At 38.7% G+C, this 27,913-nt stretch overlaps 3 protein-coding genes and 1 long non-coding RNA gene across 17 annotated transcripts; 1 reads left to right on the forward strand and 3 right to left on the reverse strand.

Moving 5' to 3' along the window:
* LOC111248077 (UDP-galactose transporter senju-like) lies at positions 1 to 9,996 on the reverse strand. 10 transcript variants are annotated; one of them, XM_086983788.1, is made up of 13 exons: positions 9,599 to 9,996; positions 7,945 to 8,156; positions 7,581 to 7,630; positions 7,253 to 7,388; positions 6,671 to 6,794; positions 6,421 to 6,552; positions 4,856 to 6,030; positions 3,452 to 3,708; positions 2,751 to 2,939; positions 2,054 to 2,389; positions 1,462 to 1,847; positions 840 to 927; positions 1 to 140 (listed from the first exon to the last, which is right to left on the reverse strand). In XM_086983788.1, exons 7-12 carry the CDS (start codon positions 4,866 to 4,868, stop codon positions 864 to 866), a joined length of 1,245 nt encoding a protein of 414 aa, XP_086839914.1. In that variant the 5' UTR covers positions 4,869 to 6,030; positions 6,421 to 6,552; positions 6,671 to 6,794; positions 7,253 to 7,388; positions 7,581 to 7,630; positions 7,945 to 8,156; positions 9,599 to 9,996; the 3' UTR covers positions 1 to 140; positions 840 to 863. The 10 variants fall into 10 exon arrangements, with proteins under 10 accessions (XP_086839914.1, XP_086839913.1, XP_086839912.1 ...); XM_086983787.1 differs by having other exon boundaries at positions 9,313 to 9,996; XM_086983786.1 differs by lacking the exon at positions 9,599 to 9,996 and adding an exon at positions 8,948 to 9,086.
* Positions 9,165 to 16,999, forward strand: LOC111248079 (uncharacterized). Its single transcript, XR_015323844.1, has 3 exons — positions 9,165 to 9,297; positions 9,627 to 9,694; positions 13,450 to 16,999. It is a non-coding gene; the product is annotated as an uncharacterized LOC111248079 (long non-coding RNA).
* LOC111248078 (lysozyme-like) lies at positions 10,141 to 13,625 on the reverse strand. 2 transcript variants are annotated; one of them, XM_022799833.2, is made up of 5 exons: positions 13,490 to 13,625; positions 12,295 to 12,468; positions 11,579 to 11,696; positions 11,006 to 11,100; positions 10,141 to 10,440 (listed from the first exon to the last, which is right to left on the reverse strand). In XM_022799833.2, the coding sequence occupies exons 2-5, from the start codon at positions 12,406 to 12,408 to the stop codon at positions 10,297 to 10,299; spliced, it is 471 nt and encodes a 156-aa protein (XP_022655568.1). In that variant the 5' UTR covers positions 12,409 to 12,468; positions 13,490 to 13,625; the 3' UTR covers positions 10,141 to 10,296. The 2 variants fall into 2 exon arrangements, with proteins under 2 accessions (XP_022655568.1, XP_022655569.1); XM_022799834.2 differs by having other exon boundaries at positions 12,295 to 12,434; positions 13,490 to 13,618.
* On the reverse strand, positions 16,196 to 27,860 carry LOC111247598 (rab5 GDP/GTP exchange factor-like). 4 transcript variants are annotated; one of them, XM_086983778.1, is made up of 12 exons: positions 27,709 to 27,860; positions 26,923 to 27,502; positions 21,380 to 21,507; positions 20,815 to 21,019; positions 20,438 to 20,581; positions 19,793 to 19,984; positions 19,399 to 19,561; positions 19,016 to 19,129; positions 18,630 to 18,819; positions 18,409 to 18,521; positions 17,930 to 18,217; positions 16,196 to 17,735 (listed from the first exon to the last, which is right to left on the reverse strand). In XM_086983778.1, exons 2-12 carry the CDS (start codon positions 27,132 to 27,134, stop codon positions 17,631 to 17,633), a joined length of 1,854 nt encoding a protein of 617 aa, XP_086839904.1. In that variant the 5' UTR covers positions 27,135 to 27,502; positions 27,709 to 27,860; the 3' UTR covers positions 16,196 to 17,630. The 4 variants fall into 4 exon arrangements, with proteins under 4 accessions (XP_086839904.1, XP_086839906.1, XP_086839907.1 ...); XM_086983780.1 differs by lacking the exons at positions 26,923 to 27,502; positions 27,709 to 27,860 and adding exons at positions 21,591 to 21,738; positions 23,223 to 25,872; XM_086983781.1 differs by lacking the exons at positions 26,923 to 27,502; positions 27,709 to 27,860 and adding exons at positions 21,591 to 21,738; positions 23,223 to 23,277 and having other exon boundaries at positions 20,815 to 21,001.
* Positions 27,861 to 27,913: the final 53 nt, after the last annotated feature.

A 27,913-nucleotide genomic window follows, 5' to 3' on the forward strand; every position in this document is an offset into this window, starting at 1 on the left:
CAATAACGGGGATTGCAATTTTACTCTCGTGTCTGAGCGCAAGCGTTGTCGTCTACAGACCGCTTCGATCCTCACCATTTAGTGCTCCAGCGACGAACAAACAACCGCCATCGGCTTAGATACGGGTGGCGTGTGTGTGTCTGAAGAGAAACTTTATGAATTATTATTTTTTTAACATTATATTATATTATGTTTCTTTCGACTAAATAACTATTAACAGAACGTCGCTAACAGAATCCACCTTTCAGGTGAACGAATAATGTCAACTGGCAAAATCAGAAGGATTTTTACCAATCTTTGCATTATACGCAATCTAAGCGTTTTGTTCTAAGGGCTTGTTTTTTGTTTGTTTGTTTGGAGCAAAATTATTAATATCTCACAAGTTGGTGAGCCTACTTATTATTCCTCAGTTATTCATTCTGAGCAAATATTTTGATCTAGGCCACTTTCCAATTACCTGCTCTCTTTTGGTAACAGAGAAAGCTGTCTCACATTAACATGGTTTTTCAATAAGACCAATGTGAAAAAAATCCTTAAAGAAATATTCGAAACAATTTTTTTGTGCTACAAATTTATTATCATCATCATTTGTTTGGATAACTAAACCTCACTTTGAGTTCCGCTGCAAAAATTAGTTTGTCCTGCGTACGCCGAGGACTCTATAGCTGAAAGCTTGTTTAACGATTATCTTCCTTTAAGAGTATGATTTCCGTCGGACTCGAGCCACTTTCAGAGAGTAGAGTCCTCCCCGCACACGTTTTACTTCTACTGATTTGTTTCAACTCGGCTAAAGACGAAAGAAAACGTTAGGAATACTATCTCGTTGATACCCTACATACCCGCCTTAAGAGTCCGAAGCAATTTTATGATCCGACAAAAACGAGAAAAAATTCATCCAATGGTACATAACACCTGAATATGAGAGAACTACAAAAAAAAAAATAATAGAAACATAATGATAGGCCGAGATCGTACAATCGATTGCTAAAGACTCCTTTCTAACAACAGAAATGATCGTAAAGGCATGCACCATTATATTATAGTGTAAAGACATAATTCACGCGTATAATGTCGTATCACTAAAAATAGAAAGCATATAGCCCCAGAAAGGTATGCCCTTGTATGAGCAGTACTTTTAGCTTAATTCTGTTGCATAAAACGATGCAACACTGGTCACTCCTCCTACTTTAAAGTGATCGGCCCTTGCTTGCCGTGATCGGGAATTCATTGGCTCCGTATAGACATTTGCGAGCTATCCCATTGAATTAATCGAAAATCGCGGCAATATTGAAGCCAAACATTCGGTAACTGGCTAAAAATTGTGCAACTGCCCTATTAAAAAATATTAAAAAAAAAAATAAAGGAAAATCAACTAAGCTAGCTAAGTATTTTAAACCTAGTTCAATAGTATAAAACAAAATGGCCTCCCTTAATGCTGGAAAATGGCTTTTCGAAACTTACATTTTCGTGACAATAATTTGTGGTTTGTCGTCGCACTTCTGGCCCAAATGTATGGTGGGAATTGTTATTCCTGAAGGATTGCAACTAGTCTTTTTATCAGTTACTTCGTCGCCTTTGTTTTTACTGGTATCATTATGAGTTTTATCTCTTACTGGATTTTTGACATATAAGTACGTAGCGATCAACACAATTATGATGGTAGCCACTGTCTCAAGATTGAGCGGCGTTCCGAAGACGGCCCAGCAACTAAAAGCCATCAATGTTAGCTCAATCGAAACCGTAAATACTCGGGTGATCGAATTGAAGTAGCGCAAAAATAAAGGGATCATCATTCCACTAGCAGCGCCGTTTATAATAATAGCCAACACAAGAGGCTCGGAGAGAATCTGAAAATAAAAATTTAATTGATTCAAAAGACGAAAAACATAACTTGTTTACTTTTTTCGGGTACTGCACACAGAGCTACAGGCAGGCACGAATTTCTGGCGATCTTAAAGCAAAGGCACCATACTACATCCATAATAGCACGCTAAGTAATCGTCGTATCAGTTAGCCTGGTAACTATGCCACTGGATGAATGAAAACAAAGTACCTCTGTAAATTGCGTTTTGTCGACGTTACCGTACAGTAGACTCCGACCAATGATTGCGACGGCGTTGGCGATGACAGATGTGAAATACATGCAAAAATTGTTCAGCATAAATGGTCCCGTATCGCCCTTTAAAAATAGCTCATTTAGGACGCTTGCGAGACAAGAACATAGAATTTGACCCAACAACAAAACGCCGTCCCAACTTATAAGTTGCAATAAACTGCTGATAACGCTTTGTTGAGGTCCCGCAGTTCCCAGCTGTTTAACGAGGCACCCAACTGTGAGTAACAGAAGCGAAAACCACTGAATGGGGGATAAAACCCGTTTGAAGATTAGCTGCAACGAGTATAGATGCAAAGACACAGCTTAAAATTTCACGAAGTCAACGTCCTCTATCTCTATCGTGAACGAAAACGTTTAAAAGATTAGTTGAGATATCGTACCAGATGTTTACTACGTAGGGTTACTACCTGCGTTGAATTTGTAGTCGTTCCCAATCTAAGCAATGCCATAGGATTACCTAAGAGTCTGAAGCAATGTCTAAAGGGAGTACCTTTTTTCAACAGGCTCAAAAAGGAAAAAAAAATTGAGGACGCTTTGGAAAATAGATACGATGATGCCATGTATTTTGCCGTTGAGCATTAACGGTTAGGTTAGGTTCCACTTGCTATAATAAGCTATAATTAGTTTTACTTACTTGAAATACTATACCCGTGAGAACAATGCGAAACTGAAGTAGGGTATTATACGTTGTTGGGTCGAACGCTTGCAGGTTATAGAAAACCAAATTATTGCTGATGCAGTACAGACCTGATGGAAGGACGTAAAGTAAAGGTACGAACCAGTATTTTCGAGAGAGAACACATAGCTCCCGTAAATGGTACTCCTGTAATAATGAATTTTGAGCTTACTCGAGACCTTCTCGTTCACTGTTTCGTACTACGGTTGAGAAGGTTAAACCTTTCTCAAAACGTATGGTAATCATTTCCGAACGCCTTCTTTTCGGAGGTGTCGGACATTTTTTTTTATATGAAAAACTTCACTAGGGAATAAGCTGCTGATTACCCTGCCAACTGTTAGATTCAAAACAGCTCGCTGCTGGTACAATCGCTTTCAGTTGAATTTTTACTTTTTTTTAAAAGTTTTTAAAGTTTTTTTTTACTTGTATTTATTAAATTTTAGCTTAATAGTTAAAAAAAAAACAAGAAAACATGATAATTCTGTGAAAATTCGCAATTAGCTTGAGTACCTACACGCCACAGATTCCTTAAGCCAACATTCCTGTATAAGTTTCCACTGTCAACTGCACTATGGCTAAACCAACATGTTGTGGCATATAGTTACTCATATCCCAACGATCTCGAATTGAACTAGGTTCTAAACACTCGAATAGCAAACCTTAAAAAGAAAAGCGCACGCTATAGCCAGTTTCACCGTCTCGGTGTATCCAACAACGATCATAACGTTGTATAAATAGCTTCCTGACTTCGTTTGTGAACCACGAACCAGCACATATTGTACAGCAAATAGAGCCACGTAGGCCACCAGGACTAAGGTCGGAACTCGTGACTTTTGCAGCACCGCAATCAGCTTCCTGAACTTCGTGGCCCAGACCAAAAATTTTCCATTTTGGACATCGCATATTCGATTGACACCTCCGACCACGAATGCATCCCGTATTGCGATTGATGTACGAACATAAAGAATCTGTTAAACAACCGGTCATCTAACCGAAAGACAAAGGACGAACTAGCTTTTGCGCGATAAATACGTATTCCTCGCTTACTAATTTTCATACATAAATAACCAAGATCTTGACTAGCGTATAGCGCGATAGCCCGAGCGATGTACCTCTTTCTACATTGAGAAGCGCGTGGCAATTGCGCGGGACAGATTTTTATATATAATACTAGAAGAATAGACAATATCTAATAAAATAAAACATGCTTCTTTTATTTTAGCTATATCAATATAGGAAGCTGCTTAAGAGGAAGCGAAGCTTTATAGATGAGGTAGCATTTTTTAAAAGCTTCCCTATGTCAGCTAAAATAATTCATTTCTCAGACGCATTTCTATAGAGTCACCTTCAAGTCTATATATGATAGGTGCAACAACACCACATATGAAGTACATTGAATTTTATTGATACGCCACTAAATCAGGTCACCGGAACAGAGTGTAGTGGATGTTCTGTATCTAGCCCCATTCTGCTAGAAACGACCACTGCTGGCAAGGTTCTAATTTTATATATAGAATATACACTATGTATATATTACTACAATAAAGTATATTGAGACTTTCTAGTTTGGCTAGTCACGAACATTAATAGTTCAATGCTATATAGTAGAAGCGCGCACTCTTTCAAACTGCAAAATTTTCCATCCACTGGCGGCCAAAAGTGTCTCAGCCTTTCAGCTTTTACAGAACAGGTTAAAAACACTGTATATAGAGCACTTCGAACAACAGCGGCGCTTTCATTTTTATCATAAGAAATATGGCGGCAGTACTTGTGGGCATCTATAATGTAATCGAAATAATGCCTGTCTTGTTTTTGTTCAAACGTGCTCGCGAGAAGTAGGATCTCAGTTATCAATGAAATAATTCCTTTATAAAACAATTATTGATCACTCGATAAAGTTTATAGATCAGATATATTTGACTCAATTCGAAACGAGAGTCTGGGTAGAAATGTCAATCGCTTTTAGCGGGAATTGTACGCAGATGTTTTTGGATCCCAAAGGGATCTGTAGGTAATATCCCGGTATAGATACGAAACCTTTGCACTCATAGGAGAACACTCACCCAAAGTCCTCATTTGTAAAGTGTCAGGGCACAACCTGGGCGTCTCTTGATCTGGATCTAATCCCTTTGTTATTTTTAAGAAACTACAACAAATCGATCAGTAAATCATCTACACCTGGCAGCAGTAGGAAATTATAGGCACATCGAAATTCGTGTTAAGACAAGCCGATATCTCGATCGAGCTCGGATCGTAGGAAGACCGGTCGCGTATGTGATCTACCAGGATAAATGGTAACAAGCAGGGAACCCTGTTGAGTTCGTTATTTCATAAAAACTGATATCTTGCTGTCAACGTACAGGAAGAGGCTTGCAAGAACCTAAAATATCTGTTAAAAATTACCGCAAGTATATATAGAATAATGCATGTATAAATAAAACATTTGAGCATTTATGTAAACATAGCGTCCCTAATTAGAACAATTTTACAAAAGTAAGTTAGTTCAGCTCGACAACGGCGCTTGACGCTCTTTACTTTCACGTAATTATCCTAGTTTTACACGCTGGTTAGGCGGTCGACAGGCGCAATCAGCAATCCTTTGAGTAACCTTATGATTATTACAGTATTGTGCCATTCGTTAACTAATTGATTAAACGAAAAATAATATAAATGCTAAAAGTATTAAAGCCAAGTAAGACGATGGGATCGGCTGGCTGTTACGTAGTCTAAAATTGCCTGTGGTAGATGGAAGGCTACTAGTAGTAATTTTTCTACCCGTATAACTAGCCTGTAAAGAGTAGACGCAACAGATACGTGTTCTAACATGATTCATTCCAATTCCTCTCTGCCATATACAAAAATAAATGTTTATGTTGTTGGAAATAATATTAGTACTGATTGGTGGGTCTTTCGTTATTACATCTTAAAAGTTGTTTGTTAACATGAAACTCCTGAGCCGGCTGGTACAGGCGCCCAATAAATAGTTCTTCTTTTGTATCTTCTGATGTCGTCGCACTGCGCACCTGCAGGACCATGAGTTGCCCTCCAAGCCGAGCTAAAATGGTCTCGGGTGTAGTGCTAGCTGTTGGCTGTGTATCTGAAAGTTAACCCACAACAAAACAAAAATGTCGAAAGTAGAAGCTAACACGCATCAACCAACTCCACACGAACCACCAAGGACTGTTGCACAAACGCCATTCTTCATACCGACGAAACTCGCCACTTCGCTTATTAGACACTACGAGAAGGTAACAAGCAAGGTGAAATAAAAATTAAAGTTAAAAAATGATTGTTAAAGTACTAAACGTTCCGCATCGATTGAAAACGGTTCATTCCTTGACTTTGATTCTGTGAGCCACCCTAGCAAACTGCCGAACTAGCCGTGCTGAATTTCACAAAAAATAACGACACTTCTAAAAAAATTGCATTATTTTTTTAAACATAGTTCTACTGTAGATCTCATAAATATCAAAAAATAGAAACGAAAAAAAAGTTCGTTGAGCACATTGCAATATGCGTGTAAAAGACGTAAAAGATAGAGATGTCTAGGAGGATCTGCTCGGCTCGAGTTCGTTTTAAAGCAATACGCATACAGCATACATTCGAACAGAAACAAACGAAAACTCACCGGCGAAATTACGGTTGATAGATAGCCTGGCAAGGATAATTCCAAGAGTCTCTATCCGTTTTGTAAACGTTTGCGAATGGCACCTGCACCGTCTTGCCGTGATCAACTAAGAAAATTTCAGCCATTTGCTTCCTGTAAACGATGATAATTTTGTTTGTAAATGAATTCACAATAAAGTTGTTCGATAACAGACTGTGCTTAGCCATGCTAACAAAATCGCTTCGTGTCTAATAATGAAGAGCGCTCTTACTTAGCACCGTCTGGGTCTCGATGGCCTGCCATCCACTTCCCACGATGCCACCCAGGGAGGTAGTCATCACAACCGGCGAACCAAATTTCGCACGAGAATACCACTGTGACCTAGCAGGTTTGTCCTGCAACACACAAACGTCTTTTTAACGATCAATTTGCCCACTTGATGCGTGCATAAAATGTATTATACAACCATATGTAACCAAGCGGGATTTTTATCGGCATAGCTGCGGCCTGATTTGAACATAACAGATTTTCTCGTAGAAAATATTTTGTCAAGAGGTATTAAACCCAGGAGAGCATTCTTTCAAAACATTTGATTATTGATTTTGGAGCAGATAAATGTAAACTGAGCGATTACGTCACACGTTACGTGTTAGAGTTTCCAACGCACAAATACATGATGTAGGTCAGTAAATAAAGTTCGTTGAATGGTTTCCAAAAAAGCTGAACTTTTGAAATTACTTTATTAACGACCCGATTAATGTAATATATGATATCGTTTTTACGTAACTTAGAAAGCTAAAATGCGCTTTTTATGTCAATAGCTCTAATTAAATTACTAATGTTACATGCTCACCCGGACACGGTCCTATTTGTGGTTAAGTTCCTCCTGTATCTCATTCACAGTTCTTCTGGACTTCCAGGACATCCCATATGTTTTTATGACCATATGGCAACACCACATAGAAGCCAAATGTGTCACCATGGCGAATCTGGAAAAGCTCTACACTTTTGTACTAAAGGTCATTGATTTATATTTAGCTAGGATGTACTCTCTGAGAAGGCCCATCATTTTAAATATCTTGCAACACTTTTTTCCTTTCTATAGTGCATGTGCACTAAAACGTTTTACGGGGTTATCTGCAAATCATAATGAGTCGAATAAGATCGTAACTGAGACTCACCATGAGCCACGTACAAAACCCTACGAAGTGTTCGTCCGTCAAAGGCTTTACTGGAACATAAGTATCACAGAGATAAAGTAGGCACCGAAACATTACCGAGATCAACTGTCTTTGTTAAATTGTACGCGTTTAATGTTATGTTCAGGTCAGTGTAAAACAAATCTGCTTAATTACTAAGGTCCAAAACTCTGTCTTTTACTTTGCGGCGGAGAACAATTACCTCCATTCGTACATTTTAGCCTTTAACGTAATTATAACTCAAAATTCTCAATTTTGAAGCGAAAACCAGTACACGGTTTAACGACTTATCGATTATAGCAATAGCATTTCCGGCGTGACAAGCGCAACTCATCACGATGCTTACATTGTCTTAGGTTCGACGAGTTCGACTTTGGTGAGTTCGAGGAGAATAAACGTATACTGGGTTTCTGTGGGAGCATGTCGAGTGCCTGATCACGACTGAAAATCCGCGGATCCTGTACGGCCTTGCTACAGTCCTCCTGTTTCGCTTTCGAGGTCCTGTCATGGAGAAACTGACAACAACTACCATGTGGACAATGTCCGGTGCGGTAGTACCTAAAATTGCCACAATATGCGTAAGATTTACATTAAAATGAGCCAATGTGACAATTACCTACGTATTTGTCGCATCTTATTGACAATTATCACCAAATTTAATGATAACGTCTAAGCGGTGTGCAGATTTGGTAGCTACCACATCGGACGTAAAGCCTTTTAACTTGCTCACAAACGTTCAATTTGTTTTGAGTTATTGTTTGTGGCATAAAGGAAAATCGATATTAAATACAATAATTAGGTTTTTTAACAGTACTCATGCCGTGTGAATTAAAAAAATACTTTGAGGGACACAAAAATAGGAAATATCTCTCCGGTTTGCAACGTGTAATAGCTCGGGGATTGTAGCAAAGCTTCCTACGCTCCCGCCACAGCCATATAATGTGTGATACGTGACACAGAACACCTTCGAACTAATTTCTTCACCCAATTACCTGTATCTGATGCGCATTTTATCAAGTATCCGCTTGAATTACGTTTTGTTCTGACTCTAAAATTCGGTCTGGCGGTATTTTGGCTAATAATACATTTTAAACACTAGTTATGTTGAACTCATTGGGAGTATTTCATCTCTACCTAAGTCCGAAACTACTGATTATAACAGATTCTTCCATAAAAGATGTTAGAATACTGAAAAGGGTTTTTAGGAAATAAAATACACAGACCTGAGAAGTGCTACAACAGTTTCGTCAACATCTATTATGAACAAATATAATCAAAACAGCTGATCTCTTGCCAGATCTATGCTCACGAATCCAATAAGACCCTTGCTGAGCAAAATTTCATTTTACCGCCGAATTTAGATGCTTCCTCGGTAAATATCATCGCAGTAGAGCGTACTCGGTGATCTCCAACCAGCGAAACTTCAAGTGTCAATCATAGGAGATTACAATCGGTAGACTAGATCAAGGAACCCCATGTTTTTTTCGTAAAACAAGGGCGGAATGGAAATTCCACGACGTTCATTTGTGTTGAGCGAAAATAAGGGTAAAGAACGAAGAGCTTTTGGATTGCATAGCGGCCACATCATTGAAGATACACGTGCGATATGGGATGTGGAAAACGAATCAGGATCAAATACATATTTTGTTTACTTCCCAACCAGAGCTGCGTACAACGTTTATATCTGGCTTAATACCCAGTTGCGTAAGCTTACTTGAGATGTACTTGAATTTAGCAATGTAGGCCTGATTGTCACCAGAGTTTCATGGGACACTTTTTTGTAAGAGCTTGTTGATTGATTCAAGTATATTTTCTTTAGTTCAAACAATATACTCGAGTTATTTTAATTGGAAAAATCTAATCTGTAGATTATGCACTTCTTCGGGGCTTCGCCGTTCGCCGAAAAAGCGAATTAAGCTTGCGATCTCACACCAATTCTATTTTTGGACAAGTTTCAGTTGAAATTATTTAATCGGACGTTAAGTTGTTCCTTCACACACTTTTTGAAAAACTGCCGACACTCTTCAGGTCACGACACCGATGGTGACTCACGGGTACTTGTCACTCCCACGAAAGGCGAAGCAGCCGTATGTCAAGTGAGTACAATTCCGCTGAATAAGAAATCGCTAACTCGTTGACTTCTTTCTTGTCAGCGTCGTTCACTCCGAACGACACTCGGGCGACCACAAACATCGCATCTCAGCTGTGATTTAAACGCGACAAAATCGAACGCTTTCATTATAGCGCTATCGAACGCCTACCAGTATAGAATATACACTATGCTGAGGAAATGAAAGCCACCGGCAACAACACCACCGATATATATATCTGAGTAGAAATGTGCATGTAACATGTTAGAGTGAAAAAACGTTTGACCTAAATGACACAGGAAAATTGTTTACGTTGTCAGTGAAAAAGTAATCAGTACGTGTAACATGTCTGAAACGTTTGCCCTGTATTAACTTTGTTACTCATTCTGAACCAGAAAGTGGCCCTTACCAGCATCGCTTACGTTTACTAATAAAGAAATTCGCCTCAATGCTTTAGAGTTGCAATGACTATTGAACAATATCGCAATAAACGGCTTTTATTGTTATAGTAATTATTAGTGATTAAAGAGAGCGCTGGCAGAGACTCGAAGCTGGGTTTCTATGCTGTAAAAATGAAATTTCTAGGAATACTGTGCATTGAGGGTAGGTCATGGGCTACGGAGCATTGCTCTAGTTTCCAGTTCCTTATCGCAGTCCTGGAAAGCAATCCAAAAAGGAGTAAGCTCAATCCATGGCTTATCACAGCCGCTAACTCCTGCGGTGTGAATGCGTGCATAGTCGCCACACGTCACCTAGATAATACATCCAGATCAGAAACGAAACCGTAACAGTATATTTAGATTTGCTATAAGCAGATAGTTAGTATTCTACATGACTCAGCACTGCATCATTTTTTGCACCCTCTAGAAATCGCCCCTTTACAGAATTAGAAATTTTCATTTATGACTAAACGATCGTATGTGAACGAGCTCGTCGTTCTGTTATCAGCTGTCTGCCAGTATTTACCGAAAGGAATTTTCAATGCAGTACAGTATTAATATGTACCGCAAAGATTTGCTGTACGATAATTGACTCGGATGACTTAAATCTCTTTATTATTATTATACTTAATTAGCAATGTTTTAAGCAGCTGAGGGCGCAAATCCAGACGTAAAAAACACAAGCTAGGAAAAAATTAGATCGCCATTAGAAAAGCTATAGCTTACAGTGGAAATAGCATCTATTTAAATGGTTATTGTTATAATATCGGGATAATATAATAATTGGGATATAATAGGAGATCCTTACTTAGTTGCCTCAAATATACGTCTTGCTTTAGGCATCTCGCGTTCTTATATCTGCCTTATATAATCCTACCTTGCCATCGCCATCGCAGTCCCTTCCATATCTTTCCATGTAGTTGATAACCGCTGCTTCTGAACAAGTTCGAGAGTTCACACACGTCACAAAATCTGTAACATTCAAAAATGTAAGGAGACTCGCTTTGGTTAAAGCGTACTTTGTTTATAAAAAGGATCCTTCCTTTTTAGGAAAAAAAAGGTGTCATAAGGTTAGAACTGTAAGGTGCTACCCAAGAAAAATTCGCCGTAAAAGGAAAATAGGAAAGATAGTAAAACGACCAAGGGCGACTGGTCAAAGCGTACCAGGCTAGCAACGCCTATTAAAGCTAAAACATATTTAATAGCTCGACCTACTCCCCCCCCCCATTTAATAGCTCGACCTACCCCCCCCCCTCCCGTCCCCAAGTAAGACGCGGGAAATTCTTCATCATTAGCTTACTAGAGTCTGAACGAAAACAGAAGCGAGTTTACTCAAGGAGGTTGAAACATTATTGTTCATCTCAAAATAAAGAAACGCATACTATCAAATGGGATATAAGACGCGTGTACGTGTTTTTTTTTCAAGCGTATCAATAAAAAATCGGTATACCTTTGCCAGGCATTCCCGCGTCCTCCCAGTACTCGATAGTTATCTGGAAAGGACCGCACACTTGCCCTGTGCCTCCATAGTCTGTGCATAACGAGGTTTCGTTGCACCTTGAGGCTCCCTAAAATCAAAGGTTGGGTAATATATAAATCGCATATCAACTATGAACCTTACGGCTGTGACTAGATGTCAGGGCCGAATCCATTGCATTGTAAAGGCTAAGTAAAATATTCTAAAATTTGCAACCGAAATATTAATAAATTTCTAGACGTACAAGTAGCGTCTTACTGTGAACGGATGCGTTATTATATTGATCTTAACAGTAAACTAAAATAGAGCCCTACCGTGCGACGAGAATTTCACTTGAACCATCCCTAAAATAGCTTATAGCGAATCATCGATACTACTGATTTTTCGAACAATATGTGAATCTCGCCTGTTGATCCAGAATATAGCTTTGCTAGCTCGACTCTATTTAGAACAATTTAATCACATCTTTTTTTAGTTCGTCAATTGATTCTGATATTGTTTTGGGCCAAAGGATGCGAACGGAAATATAAAGCAATATTGCATTTAAGGTAATACTTGATATCAAACGGCACGAGGTTGGTGAACAAATGTCCCACCGTATCGAATGATGAATACCTTGGCAGTTGGGTCCGTATGATACAATCGCTCTATAAACTATAGACATCACGTTCTACCTAACAATCACATACCTCACAAATGCATTGCAGACACCTCTGGGTCCTTTTCACAAGGCTCTCTTCCGCCAGGCTACATAACAGTAACCCGCAAATAATCAACACCTGAGACCAGTGAACAACCTTCATCGTACGTACGCGGAAACGAAACGTCGCTATTGACAGATGCACATACACAACGAAAATGCCCTAAAAGCACCTGCTTTTGTTAAAATTAAGATTTGTGACCTTTTTATAGAAATGCTTTCCGTTAATAACATAATCAAGAGGTTATTTTTCAATGTTTTGCTTTGCGATTTGTGCTGAGCAAAGAAATTTGATTTGCATAGTGATTTATAGCGGATTTGTCCGAACAAAGAAAGATTTGTTACGTTTCTTTTAATGTAAATGTGCCTGGAAAAAGATGTTACGCGCTTCTGCGGCTTAGTCCAATTACCTGCGTTTTTCGGACAATGTTTTCCATGTCATCTTATTACATCAATTACAGTGCATACAATTAGCGCAGGTATTAGATCTGTACTGTAGAAAGAGCTTTAGGAATCTGCTATAAAGGAAAGACTAGAACGTAATCCCCAGAAAAAGTTTTACGATAACCATAAATAAAATACTCTGCTGTAAGGGTGTTGATGAACAGGGATGCTATTTCTAATGAAGGTGGCCACGCTAAGTCCCGGACTGCAGAGGCATGGAAGATAATTGTCTTCAATTACTATAGTATTTGCGCGTACTACGATGGTGGCACAACAGAAAATAGCGATTTGTTGCCCATTTGACGCAAGATCTCCACACCAACGCAATTTTCTTCACCTAGACGCTCGTAAAATACATTCCCTATATGTGTACGTCATGCGTAAGCAAATGATTAAATTGACCGGCTTAGATTAGACCGTACATGATTGAATTGTTGCGTATGTCAATGAAAAAAAAACAGTTCATATGAAGTATCAAGTAAGAACTAGGTATCTTTAAGTAGGAACTTTGTGGCGTAATTACAATTAGGCGATGATGGCTAGTACAGATTGGAGCGGACTTATTTTACCCTATATACAATAATTTACGTGGATCTACTACTAGCACAGAAACACAGATTTTACAACATCAGCCGATTTCAAAATGGACGGTTTTCGGATGCATTCGTCATCTGTTACAATGGCTAAATCATATTTACAGGGATGCATCTTACTACAAGATGCGTTCGTGGAAGACTCACATTGCAATCCAAGCCTCGTCGAGCGTAGCTGTTTTAGACGAAATGAACTCACTCGCTCAGAAGAAGGCCAGCTCCGTACGACAGTCTAGAATGAGATATCGTCACTGAGTCAAAAATCCTTGAGGTGTCACAGCAGACTTGTAAGGAGAGGGTCAAGTGGAAACAAAAACGCATTACTTAACGGAGAAGGACAAGAACCGATAACTAGCAACGAAAGAAAAACGACAACGAGAGATCATCAACGGCAACGATGTTAAATTTCGCTTAATTTAATTGTAGTGACTCGATGATATCGTCAACGAAACGTCATCTTATTGCTCGCGCAGTATAAATGTGAATAGAATGCACAAATATATCTACATATGTATTCCTACTTAGTTTTCTGTAGAATCGCACAGAGGTCGATGATGGATGAACGGAAGGCCTACAATTGTTTTGTAGCGTCTGTTTTCGAAATGGGCATTCTGGCCATGTTTACACTTGGCTTTGATTCAATATATCTCTTTTGAATTACTCTATCTTTTTCCTTATATACATTTTCTCGCTGATCTCCATAATTCATTTGATATACGGCATACTTTTATAGCCTAAAAGTCTAGCTAAGTTGTTCTTTTTGTGTTTTGCTCATTTTCCTTTAGCTCTCTAATAAACCCAATCGGATTCTGTTGTTCACAGCACAACGTTACCAGCCTTCAGCGGGAGCTTTGTTATTAGAAGGAGCAGTCAAAAAATTTTAATATAGTACACGATCATATAATCCGTTCCTAGTCACATTGCTAAATGTTTTTTGGAAGTCTATCAGGAGGTGTAAAGATGTACATATTGAATTGCACACTAGCTCGCTCGACAAACGTATTTGTACGATCTACTCGTTCTGCTTCGGTTATCGCGAAGGCTAATTAAATCCTTTCGAAGTGTTGGATAGAGGGAGAGATGCTAACCATATCTAAATCTCATTGCACACGCATAGGTTTACTGATGAAAGATTAGCTAAAAAAATCATTGCTACATTAATTTTAACCGAGATATTTTTTGGTTTATTATCCATATAGTGCAGCCGCATTTGAAAGTACAAGACGCGTTTTTGAAGCACAAGGGCCGATAAATAGCTTGTGAAATAGCGGAGTGTTCATACATGACATACAATTTACATGTAGAATTGATTTTGTCTACTGGGGCTTTTAAGCTGCATGTGAAAAGTGCATTTATAAAAAAATGAGATTTGTTCGGCTTTGAATTAAGCGAACTTCATTACTAAATGCATACAGGCAGAATAATTATCTGTTTTTTCGAAGATGTCTTACCACTAGGGTGATCGATCGATCGATCGATTGCGCCGAAAAAGAAAAAGCCACACTCGATTTCGCATTGATGTTCAAATATCTTTCAAGTTCTTCATTCCTTCATCTCAGGAACTTAAATCATCCTGGGTTTTACGTCCATTTCCATCATTAAACATCTCCACAGACCTATGAAACGCTATAAACAATTCCCCTAGTTTACGACAATGTCTTTTGCCTATATTAATGTATTATTAGAATATCAGGATCGTTCGAGTCTAGCACAAAACTAAAAATAGACGCATTATTTACCTGTAAAGTGAATTGTTCATTTCTCTTGAACTATCACAGAATATCAAAGTGAGCTAAGTGTTAGCCGACCGTAGATCGGTACTTTTGAGTAACTAGCAATATATTCATGGGGCCAAAAGCTACGCTAAAGGTCCAGCCGAACGTCAGTTCTAGTGCTTCTTCGGTTTTAGCAAAAAGTTACAACTACTTAAACTGTTTAAGTTTTCATCTTCTAGCGGACCTCCGAATAAGAAACAACTTAACCAGGTAAAGGAGTTCTATACGAACGACATTGCTGACAGTCACACAAGAACTGGTGATGAAAAGCTTTTTCTACTATTTTTTTCGACCACTTTGAAGCGTTGGTCAATCAAAATAGATGTAGATGATTTTGACTCAACGGAACTTCAGGGACTGTGACTCGTCGACACCTCTCACAGTCCATTGTACGGTGTCCTACTAACGATAAGATGGTGGTTCAATATAAACAATAGCTCCCGTATTGAACTATGATGACGCCTTTCATTTTAGAAGAAAACCTCTGTTTTCTTCTAATTAATCTCTAATTAATTAATTGACGGATTTGGATAACTAAGATGTAATCAGCATTGATGATCCTTTTGTTGTATCCAAAAGCATAATATTTCGATGTTCTGTAACAGAATCGTCAAAAACTTTCATCATTTCTATGATAGTCTCGTGACACAACTTTTTTTCTAGGTGTGGTGAAGGTACGATTGCGCGTTGAGCGATCCGAAACTAGGCAAAATATCACGTCGAAGATCGATTATATAAAATCTCTAAAATATTTTTGAGTGTGTAGAACGTTGTAAAGTTTACTTTAACTATTTTGCAAACTAAAAGGAGTATAAGTTGGTCAGACAGATGTTTGTTTGTTCGTTCGGCGAATTTACTTTTTGAATTTGGAACTCCCTAAAAGATTCGTGCTTTTATAATCATAATTATTTGGTATTTTATATTTTTAATATATTTCCGAAATATACTGTGCTAATCAAATTGAGCATAAGTGTGAGACTGCGTGTAAGCGTCAATACAAGTACAAATACTGCCAAATTTCTACTCACGTCTCTGCCCTACGTACTACAGGACTAACTAAAGGGAGGAGACATACAACTAATTTTAACATTTATTGGTTTGTTTCATACATTATACGTGCATACGAGTGAGTAGAGAAATGAACGTTTTGTGTAAGCGACGACACGTCTCGTATGATTACATGATTGGACACCTTGACAAAACCCAATTTGTTGGATTTCTTGTTGAAAAATACTGAACTTAATGAAGCAAAGCATCCGATAGATAGTAAAATTTAAACTAGCATATTCCAGGTCATAACAGCACTATATTTACAAAATCTATGGTCGTAGATACAGAACACATCTAAGCGTAATCCGATCGGTCTCTCAAATCGTTTGCCATAATATTCGATACATGGTGCTAATTTTGTATCGATCTTATCCCACACGCATCTGTACATTAATCCGCTCAGCCGAAGTAAACGCTATAGCGTTGTCTAAAGTTGGCACCGCCCATATTCATTGCCATATTCATTTAGTTCTACCAATTGAAGTCTACTAAGGCGATTTATTTGAAGCGATATTATTGTACAAGCAGTTTAATACGGCGGAAAAAAACAGACTATCATCTACGTTACACAGTAGAATGCTCACCAACATTTATCGAGTAGCCTCAGATGGACACCTTCAATAAAGCTTACTGAAGATCCTCCGGAGTTCTAAGTATCAATGTGAATAAGTAAAGCTGTTACTTCTAATCAACACAAAACTAATTGTCGCTTTGTAGCATATTCGTAGAGCTTGAAAAATAACATTACTTAACAGATCCCATCCCACATATCGAGACTGTTCTACAGATTGCACCGAGCGTCGGTTACTTTGGGTCATTTTTTTTTTGTCTTGCATAATACCATTCTGTCCGTGTCAATTTTAGGTTCGTTATTATTACTATCAATCTCGTCATGAGTTAACTTAAAAATCGCACGATCTAATGTGCCTCGTTGACTTTATACATTTACGTATCAGTGTTACAAAGATGTCGGTAGCAGACCATTTGTTAACACTACTCACATATGTCCCTTTCCTCTCTCTCTTTCCCTCCCCCCTCCCCCTTCCTTCCCCCCTCTCTCTCTCTCTCTCTCTGAGATTTTCTGTCACTAGTAACGATAAAGCTTTGAAAGTTATTCTATTTCATGTGTCCAAGCGACAAACGCAAAACGTCTCCAAAAATAAAATGTTCATACATTCGAACATCCGCAATTTCACTGAACACATTTTTGCAAGTTAAAAGATGGTTTTTTGTAAAGCCTAAATGGAATTAATTACAAGTAATCGCAAGTATTTTTTTGCAACAATTCGCACAAAAGCTCACTGTCAATTGCAGGGTTAAATAATAATCCCATAACTACTGTCTGTTCAACATTTAAACTTTTGCAAGGAGTGCTTCCCAAAGGAACCCTCGTCCTGAGTAGAGTTCGCTGTGGTGTATTTATTCTTATCTCTCTTCTATTAGAATGTGAAGCCTGTGCCCTATTATGCTGGTTCACTTTCAGCTGGATCAGAAGCGCTTTCCCTTTGTGGTACGTCTTGCCCCTCAGGAGATTCACCGTTGCTACAAGTTAGTTCTACCTGAAGAACCTGCGAGTAGATGTGGTCAGGAAGCATGTAATAAACATTTAGCCCATTTCAGGTGAAACTTTTCAATCTTTTTATACCGTCACAACGAATCGAGAAGCTCAAATATGTACAAAATAGACATTTCATATAACGATAATATTACTGTTGATGTACAGATTCGTATGCATAATGTGCTCTTTTTTCCGAGTACCAACCTCATCAGCAGACAGATCAGAATCCGGTGTGGCAGCTATTGTTTGATCGCCGGCGGTAACCAACTCTTCATCGGTACTCGTCGACGTCGCAGTATTCGCTAGACGGCTACTAGTACTATGGCTGTTGTTATTGATATTATCGACATTGCTATGATTGTCGGCGGCATTTTCGTTACTATCGATAATATTATCTTCTGCGTTACTGATCTGATGTAAAAGTTCCGGCTGCAACGGAGGGGGAAGATCAGCTGGCTGCGGTGGCGATGCAGGCGGTTCTATGAGCAGCACCTAAATCAATTAAGAGGATAATTCTATCACTGACAAATGATGACAGGAAATTAATCGTTTCTATATACAACCCTATACACTCCTATGTCTTTCTCAATAGCTTTTTTCGGGATGTTTTGAGAATACTTGTTTCAGGAGTATCGTAATCAGCTGCGCGTTGTTCGGCAAAGTTAACAAAAATAAAAACAAACCTTATCACGCATGAACGTCGGCAAACAACGAGTTGGTATGCTTTTGGAGACCCGATATTCGTGAGGTTTCGTAGCGTCCTCCGATTCAGCAAGAGCGCGTTGTACCTGCTCAGCTGTGTGCATCACAAAAAGTTTAGGCTGATATCTTAGGGGACACGTGGTATATGTCATCGAGTCCCAACAATGGTTACAATCCTAACATATTTATACTGTATACCAACCAATATCTTTCTGTAGTGAATCTAGGGTCATCTTGAGCTGTTCTGATGCGTCTGCTAGCCGATCCTGCCGCAGGTGTAGCTCCTTGAGCGCGGCCATATTATGATACATTAAACGCGCACCTGCGGTCATTGAATCCTCCATTGGCATCGCCTTTCCCTGAATGTAGGCTTCGAATTCTTTTTGTGGCATCTGCAGTTGTCAGGGATAAAACGTACGATAAATAAATCGATTCGAAGCTACGCTTCAAATTAATTCGTTTAGAAGTGAAATGGTTATAGCGCCATGCTGTCTGCCAGTGGTCGGAATATACGATATTGCGCACTAACCACTAGTCTATAAAGGACTCATTAAAAGGAGCAAGATTATATATCATCTGTTTACCAACCTGCAGTTTGTCGGCTGTAAGAGTCTCAATGAAATTTACCGCTCCACAGAGATTCGTGAACATATAGCCGCTTTCGCCACTACGAAGACGGCTTTGGGCGCTAAATAGTGTGACCTGCAAGGTAGCAGAAATAGTACTACGTCAATAGTATATTTCAAATATTATCATTACACCCATCCATTAGCTGACGAGATAACACAGGTGGCTTGATATTAAAAATAGACGTATCTTGGCCTTAAAAATGATTGTCTTCACAGTTGGCGCCTGCCACAGAGATAAAACATTTGTCATCGTTTACTTCACACTCGAAAATAGGCATGGACCATAACGAATCTAAAAGCTTAAGATACGTATGTCACCTTTAGTGTTGGGTGATATCGTACCAGCTTAATATTGGTGTGTAATCTCGGAGGATTTGCCCGCAGAACCACGTAAATCATCGCTGGAAGAAAATCGTCTGCACCCGCATGGCTTGGACCTTTTGGAGCGGCTTGAAGCATCTTGAAAATATTCTTTGCTGCATCAACCACACAGGCCAATTTCTCCCTGTTATATAACAAAATATCTACATTAATATTGCCAAGCTTTTAATGTGAACAATTAAGTAGACCTGCAATATAATTAATAAAAACTGGTTTTTATTAATTAAGGCATAGATTGACAAAAATAGGGTTTCTATATAACTGTATAAGAAGAGCATGTTCTTCTTATAACATTTATAGAGAAATGCACGTTTACTGTCAAAAATAAGGGTGAATTAAATTTATTGCCACGCACTTAGGAGACCTCTTCGAATCAATGAATATAAGCTGTTTCATGGCTTCGTCCATGAACTCCTTAACGGTGGGATGAATATCGTCGACATCCAGTTCTAGATGATTTGCCCGTACCCAATGCAAAGACCGGATGCGTTGAAGGACCTTGAGATCACGACGCTCTTCTTCTGATGACAAAACGCTAAATAAAATACTAAGTAATACGCACCAAAAAACAAATATCAGTTTCATTAATTCTGGACAGTGAATTTTATTAATGCTGGAACTTTAATTCTGGACAGTGAATTTTATTAATGCTGGAACTTTTCTTTAGTAAACTAGGCAGTATTGGTACAATGTTCTGACAACATTCCCTGCTCCACTCCACAGCTCAACACTAATCTCATTACAATGTCAATCTTCAATACTATTTAGAGGCCTAGTAACATGTGCGATGAGCAACAGACGACTCAGACATGTGTTGCGGTACTCTTAAGCTAGGCTTCCTGCACACCATTCGTTTTCTAGACTATTTGTTGTTACTAAAATTAAAAGAAAAGCATTCTTTTTTTTTCGCTTAGTTCTGCTGTTGCTATTTTTCTCTCTAATTTATAATCCAATTGAAGTTTGATCTAATTTTCCCTCATTGCATTTCCCGAAAACTTACTCGTATGTGTGGGAGATAAAGAAGTCTTCACAAAGTTCGACCGCTTCCTGAGCGGTTGAAGCTTCAACTTCTTCTGCCGCTCGATCATAAATGAGTTGATAGACATCCTGGATCATATCCGAGACGGTAGACATTGACTCATTTCTGGAGGTAAGCATTAACGTCAACGAACATGCAAGTGCAACATATTTTAAATGACTAAATACCATCAGCCATCAAACATTATCGCATATTTTATAGTAAGCTTTAAAAATTTAACAGCAATTTCCAAGAGATAAAAGTCTGCAGCATTTGATGCCCCAGAAGACACTGTCCATGCACAAGCGACGTATACAAAATATGTAAGTTAAAACTCTCAAAAATTCAGTTCAGCTTACTTCTTAAACAATGTCTCCATTCTTTCGAAAGCCCCATTAAGCAATTTAATTATTTCCACGCATATTTCCTGACGGAGAGCTAGCCTTCCATGAAGAACTTCGCGTAGAGCCAACAGGCCGTCCGATGCTTTTTTATCACGCAAAATTGGCCCATTCCAGGAACTTCCTAGTGAAAAACTTGTGTTTTCTGGAACCATGGACACAACTTTAAATTTTTTTTAACCTTTTTGGTTATTTCTACTGTGCGAACACGTCAAATTATAGATTCAACGACCTTAAGCTTGTAAGACAATCCATATCAATATTGATCAGGATTATCTTTTTACGTATGAACGTACGCTTTTCAGCACCGACTTATACTATGCTAATAATACTGATATTCGTAGATTCGTGTTAGAAGACATTATCCTTATAAAAAAAAAAAACCTGTGACCTAATTAAACTGACACACGCTGCAGCGTATCGTTGGTAGTGAATAAATAAATCTCAGTCGATTGACCCCGAAAGTCATATTTGCTTGGTAAAACGGCCGTCTTGTTAGAATCAGCCTTTTGTGGTGTCTAACCTTTGAGGGTGTTGGCACGTTTGATGAAATTTTTAAGGGTTTTGCTGCCTCGTTGCTGCTCCTTTTGACGATTCTTTTTCTCCTCAAATCGCCCAAAGAAATCCCCCGTGCCGCCAGGCTTCGCATCACTGAAATGTTGGCAACTTATAGTAGGAGATGTAGCTAGCTGACATACGGAGCCGCTATGCACATGGTGGCACTTGGAACTAACCTTCTTCGTTTCCTACGTCCTCGCACACAGTTTTGGTCGTCCCTACTAGGTTCATCATCACAATCACATCCGCTGTTGCAACTACTTGTAATGTCGAATGTGTTGGTAAGAATCAGGCTACATCCAACAATTATGCCACAAGTTGTGACTACAATTGAAATCATAAGGCACAAGCACATCATAATCGCAACTGTATGACAGGCACGCTAACGTGAGCGACAAACTCCGGTAACACGATTTCCCTCTAGTGGTTATGGCGGCAAACCAGTACAGCTTGTGGTAGAAGATGCATGCGACACGAATCGTGTCATAGAAACAGGCATGTCAATGATACGGACGGTACAATAACACAAAAAACAGTGACTGGATTCTTATAAATGATATGATAATAGAACAAAGCTTGGATTGAGATAATAAGAGATTCGCCGGAGCGATGCGGCTTTTAATGGGCGGATCTCGCAAAGGGAGAAATTAGTAGAGTGCGATTAACTGCTATACTATAGTACACTAGCATTGATTTAAAACTAAAACGTTGTATCGAAGGCTCAAAGAATCCTTTTTGTTGAACGCCGTACCGTGAAGTTGCTTTATCGAAATTCAAGGTTGGGTTTATTGAAAGAGTACGTGAAGAGTGTTCCTCGTAACTGCCTTTTATTAATTAAATATTATACAAAGGATCATCTCTACATACAACAATATGGAATAAAACTAATAGCATACACTAGTAGTTCTATTAGCATTTGATAAAAACAAAAGGAAAAAGCACGCAGAAAAGAATGTATTTGTATTTCGGTCCATCTGGACTCACATTGCATGGCATATAGATTCTAGCTCAAAGAAAAAAAACCATGTTACATTCTCTAACAAGCAACGAGTAAGAAACGCCGTTAGAAATTTCGTCAATAGAATCATCAGATAAATACTGTTTTCGTTCTGCTGAAGAATCCTTCTCAAGCCAAACAGTGGCTGGCATGATGGTACGGACACTTCGGTTAATTAAATTGCATCTTATTGCTGTACAGTCGTTTAAGCATATATTGGTCTGCTGCCGTCCAGGCGCGGCTATGGCTAAAATGGTTTCAGCCGCCAACAGTATCACGCATTATGGCTGCGTAGCGTTTCGGTAAAAATCAACAACATATAAACACCACCTGCCAGTCTGAACATGGTTTTAATTAACGGTACCTATGACAATAATTTCATCACCATCATAAGTACACATCGATCTGATTGCTAATGTTATTTGTCTTTTATTTCTAATAAAAGTTTGAGATGGCGTCGGGAGGTTCTCTATCTCACCAAATAGAGCAAAATCTAACAGCAAAAAGGTAAGTTTTTTTTTTTACCAAAGACGACGGAGTAATGGCATTAATAGCAAATTAGATGACCGTACAAAAAACCGACCAATAAGTAGACTACGCTATCAAAAACTATCATATTCTATATAGTCGAATGAGATGCAAACGACTGTCACTCCGCTCACATAAATAACTAATAATAATAATAAAATAAATAAATAAATAATAAAAAATAACATAAATAACGATAACAGGTAGCTTAACAAATTATATATCACAACAAGCAAAAAACACAGACTAAAAAATGTTACTGTAAGGATCTATTAGATTTTACGTTGGTGGACGGAAAATTGTTCTGTCGTAGTTGTCATCATTGCCCTCTCGATCTTAGCAACCGAATCGCTAGTTTAGTAATTATTTGTAATACGTTCGCGCGCACTTTCTCTTATTTGCCTACATCCCGTCCACCAGTAAGGGCGATGCAACGTACAAGCCGATGCGATAGAGAACCGCTTTTTAGAGGCTGAGTTGGGGCTTACAAGGACAATTAAAAAATTAGTCATAGCACGGGTTGAAGGGTACAATTCATGTGTGTCTATGTGTAGCAATAGAAACTTAAGTGAAGGTTATAACAAAGGCTGTAGCGGAGAAACAGTAAAGCAGGCCACATGGGGGCATCTGCTACGGCCATGGAATATTCACACAACGAATTGTTCCAATAGAGACGTAATGATATCTGAGTGGGTAGAATAATAGTAGCTAATGTTATATAATGAATGGGACAACGGATCAAATGATGGTCAGGCATAGTACATGAAAACGGCATTAGAGAAGACTGCACGAAAAATGATACACACACGGGGCGAAGCATGGGACAATGTCAACGGCCTTAAATACCAAAGGGTTCCACCGCCTAAACAACGTCGTCGAAATAATTCGATGAAATAATGATATTTAAATCATGTTTGCTATAAACACGGCTATTCAACTATTTACAGTGCGACATTTATAGTAATTGTAGCTAACCTATTTGTGTAGGATCCATACTGTTGATGATACTCTATATTATACGACTGATTGTGAACACGTGAGCACATATGAGACCCATCTTGCTTGCATCCTCCTCTCCGCGCAATAATAAATTGCAAACTTCCTTTAATTCATTCTATCATTATTTCATTAATTTTCTGTTTATCTCACAGATACACATTCAAAACACTGAAATAGGCTTCGAATGGAGACTTCTTTTAGGATGAACCCTTTTTTTTTATTAGAAGCTCACAGGAATTCTTATAAGAGTGTACAGAGTTTAAAAATAGAATTTTAAAAAGGGCTTCCATGCGGAGTAGTTACACAAAAATCACCAGCTTACAAGCGATATCGCCAGGTATCCACGCATCTCTTTCGACACTGCACACACTGCCCGAGACTATGCACGTTTTTACATTATAGCATTTGAGCCTGAGTCCTATTTCATTGAATTATGTCCGCTTTTGCCCTAAGCACCAAATTACAAGCCAACACAGAACGCTATATCGATACACATCGGTCAATAACATCCGTGTATCGGTCTCGATTAATTCAATGCGTTCGCACGTTGTTGATGAAAGCTCTACGTCTGCAGAACAACTAAAAGCCATATAATACATTGCTGTATAATGCACAAAATGATTTCAGCTAAGAACTGTTAATCTGAACAGAGAAGAACAAATGGAGAGCGAACATAAACGTTGACGTTATACCACACATTGATATGTCGACAGGAGGATAAGGACACACTGAAATTTCTTAGTCGACACTATTAGTAAACTTTGAAATATTCTGTCATAATTAAATTTACGTCCTTAGGGATATCTACAGCACGTGACGTTAGTTCTCAGATACCCGCTACTCTGTCGCTATTGCTAATACGATAAACAGTTCGAACAATAAACAACTGACGAGTAGTATAAATTCTACCATTTTGAATTGACTTTACTATTGTGACTATCTTAGTACGCTACTACGGCAGTGAAAAACGGAAACAAAAGCATATAATGCAGTCTCGCAAAACAAACCCAGGACAGCCAGTAACCTCCAGACCTTTTCAAAGAATACAGCACAACATAATGAACTATTGACAGTTATCTATTGGTATTTCCGCTGGATTAAGCTGGGGTTAACAAACTTCAAACCAGCCACGGTAATACGAAACATATATAACAACACGTTCCAGCTAGTTCCCCTTTGCATCCAAAATTATTGAGATTCAATTTCATCGATATATATATATATATCAAATCTGCCAAGTGAGTGAAAATATGTGGGAAGATAGTTGACAATGTATTTGGGGCTTTATTCTAACACGCGACAGGCAAAACGATACTGTGCTTCGTAACTGCTCGACGCAATACTACATCCGCACTCGCGTTGCGCAAGGCTAGGCTGGCGAGTTATCATAGACTTCGTCATATAAAAACTACATCATTGAGTCACATACATAAGTCACACGATGTATATGCATATAGCTTTGGCTTACTACGATGCAACAATATACTGCGCGTAGATACGCTTTTTAAGCCATTTATTCATTATAGTGCCCCAACTGGAAATAACTTTGTTTAGCCGATGAACAACTGCATGGCATTTGTTCGAATCATGAGCTTGCATTAGACAACGGCGGTTTATACCATAACACTTCCGGAAAAAATAATTTTGAAGTCGCGCATTGTTTGAGCTTGTTTACTCGAGTATGCCACATGCACAAATAGTGAAAAAAAAAAATTATGTTTGTGCTGCAACAACATGAACCCCCATTCATCATGTTGTGAATGCGCATCGTATAAAACTTCCAAAAGTTAGGCAATGCTCGTGTGGAAAACTTGCCTAAACCGAGCATGTACTGGAAAGAACTGTACTCATTTTCAGTATATCTCAATGAAATGTAGTATCCTTGATGTTAGACGAAATTTAGAAAACAGAACGTAACAGCTAAGACTCTGCATATATTTCAGAACGTAATTACGGTCATTTGATCTGTCGATGCTGTCACATTAAGACAATTAGATAACATATAATTATGTGACGTTTATTTTAGCCCGCTATACTATATATGTTTTTGACTATAATGCATCAACCATTTCAGGTCTGGCACTGTAATTTGCTACGCAGTGTTGCGAAGAATTCTGTTTTCGATTCGTTTTAACACGACTAATGTAGCTAATGTTATGAGATTAGGGTTAGGAAATTCCGGTTTTAACCTGTTTTCCTAGAGCGTTACTACCTGAATTAATGACATCGTGTTATCACTTGCCAAGCAGCGCAGCTACAAGTAGAAAAAAACGTGGTTATTGAAAATAGGCAGTTAATACAACTGCATGAAGCGAAAAGCGAATGCCTGTTTATTTTCTAGTTTCTTTAGCATTAAAATTCTACCGAATATTTATCAGAGTTCGGCGACATCCTTTCGGCGACGATATACTTTCCAGACTATTAAACTTCTCGTAAGACCTCGTCATTTTGAATATTTAAGACCTTGGTCGTCAGATATTTTCTCTACAACAATCCACGATAAACAATAACACATGACCTTGTTCACATTCATTTTTTACCTTGCTTTTGTGTAAGTCTTCACTCCGCTACGAGTCATCGCGAGCCACAAATGATGCGGCATTTTAAATACAGACACGTTCAATAAATTTACTTAACGTCTTTATAAAGTGAAGATTTTTTGTTGAGTCGAATTTAATCAGCTGGTTTTCTCATATATATATCCACACGTATTTTAACCAGCAATATACATAGAGTGTATAATTGTTTTTCATTATATTCAAATTGTATCTATGCCTAGCGAAACAACCAGCACATGCGTATGTCTGCTAAAAATAGCAAGGAGTTCGGCAACTCGATATTCGTATAACACAACTGCCGGCATAGAAGAAAAATCATATCGTGTGAGCTACCAATATGTCACTAAATATTAATATTATTCGGAATTATAATTTAACATGAATTCCTACTTGATATAAAGCAAGCTTCATAGCCGATAAACGTACCTTAAACTCTGTCGAGATAGTTGTATTTTCGCACTGGTGACCTTATTTTTCGTATGTTGCTGAAGCTGCTGTTGCTGTTGCTGACGTATGAGCTTGTAACACTTGGAACAAAATCCTTCCCATTCGGGATTTCCGTAAAATTGGCATCCGTTTCGACAGTAGACATCGCGGTCTTCGACATGGAGTAATGTAGCTCGTCGGGCAGAAGACATTTTCGTTTATACGGTTTGCCCACCGGAATTTAAGCTGAATTCTACGGAATTCTTACGACTTTCAAATACATATAGATTCCTACGACTCTCAAATACGTACGGATGACAAGCTTACGCCCAACACTTCTCCACGTTAGGACTTAGTCCTGTTGAATCTTAATACATGCAGGCCGGCACTAAAAATCTTGCTCTCAGCTGGGCGACGTTGCGCATCGCTTCTTAGTTGTCTCCCTGTTACAGTGGGAAATCGTGAATAAAAAAGGGATTGTATTTCACTATTTGCCGAAAGATATCGCAAAGCAGGGTGGAAACTGCACAGAAATCATTCACGCCCAATCTTGATTTGTTGGCCAGCGCTTGCGAATTTCCTGTGGACAATACAATACAAGTAAAGACACAGCTGAGAGCCTAAAAGGTAACACGAGAGTAGCCGGCGTCAGCTACTGAACAATAAAGTTCATGGCTAAGACTCTCTCCGCAGCTTGGCACACTCTCGACAATGAGAGAGACGCAATCTTAACTGCTTGGCCTTGTTTGATATAAGTATCGCTTGTGATGACTGATTTGTACGTACGCGAATATTTTTGTATTAAATTCACTGAAATCAATTGCAAATATAACTGCTGTAGTAGACAGGATGAGTCGATGAGCCTATAATAGATATTCGTTTTGCCTGGCCAATATGACAACTTCACTATGGTTGATGCCGCAACTCCCGAACGGAGCGGCGGTTGCCTACGAGTTCATTGCAGCCAGTTTAGCAGACGAAACAGATGGCG

Source organism: Varroa destructor, unplaced genomic scaffold (assembly GCF_002443255.2).
Source record: "Varroa destructor unplaced genomic scaffold, Vdes_3.0 BEIS01000003.1, whole genome shotgun sequence".
In the NCBI taxonomy this organism is placed as follows: domain Eukaryota; kingdom Metazoa; phylum Arthropoda; class Arachnida; order Mesostigmata; family Varroidae; genus Varroa; species Varroa destructor.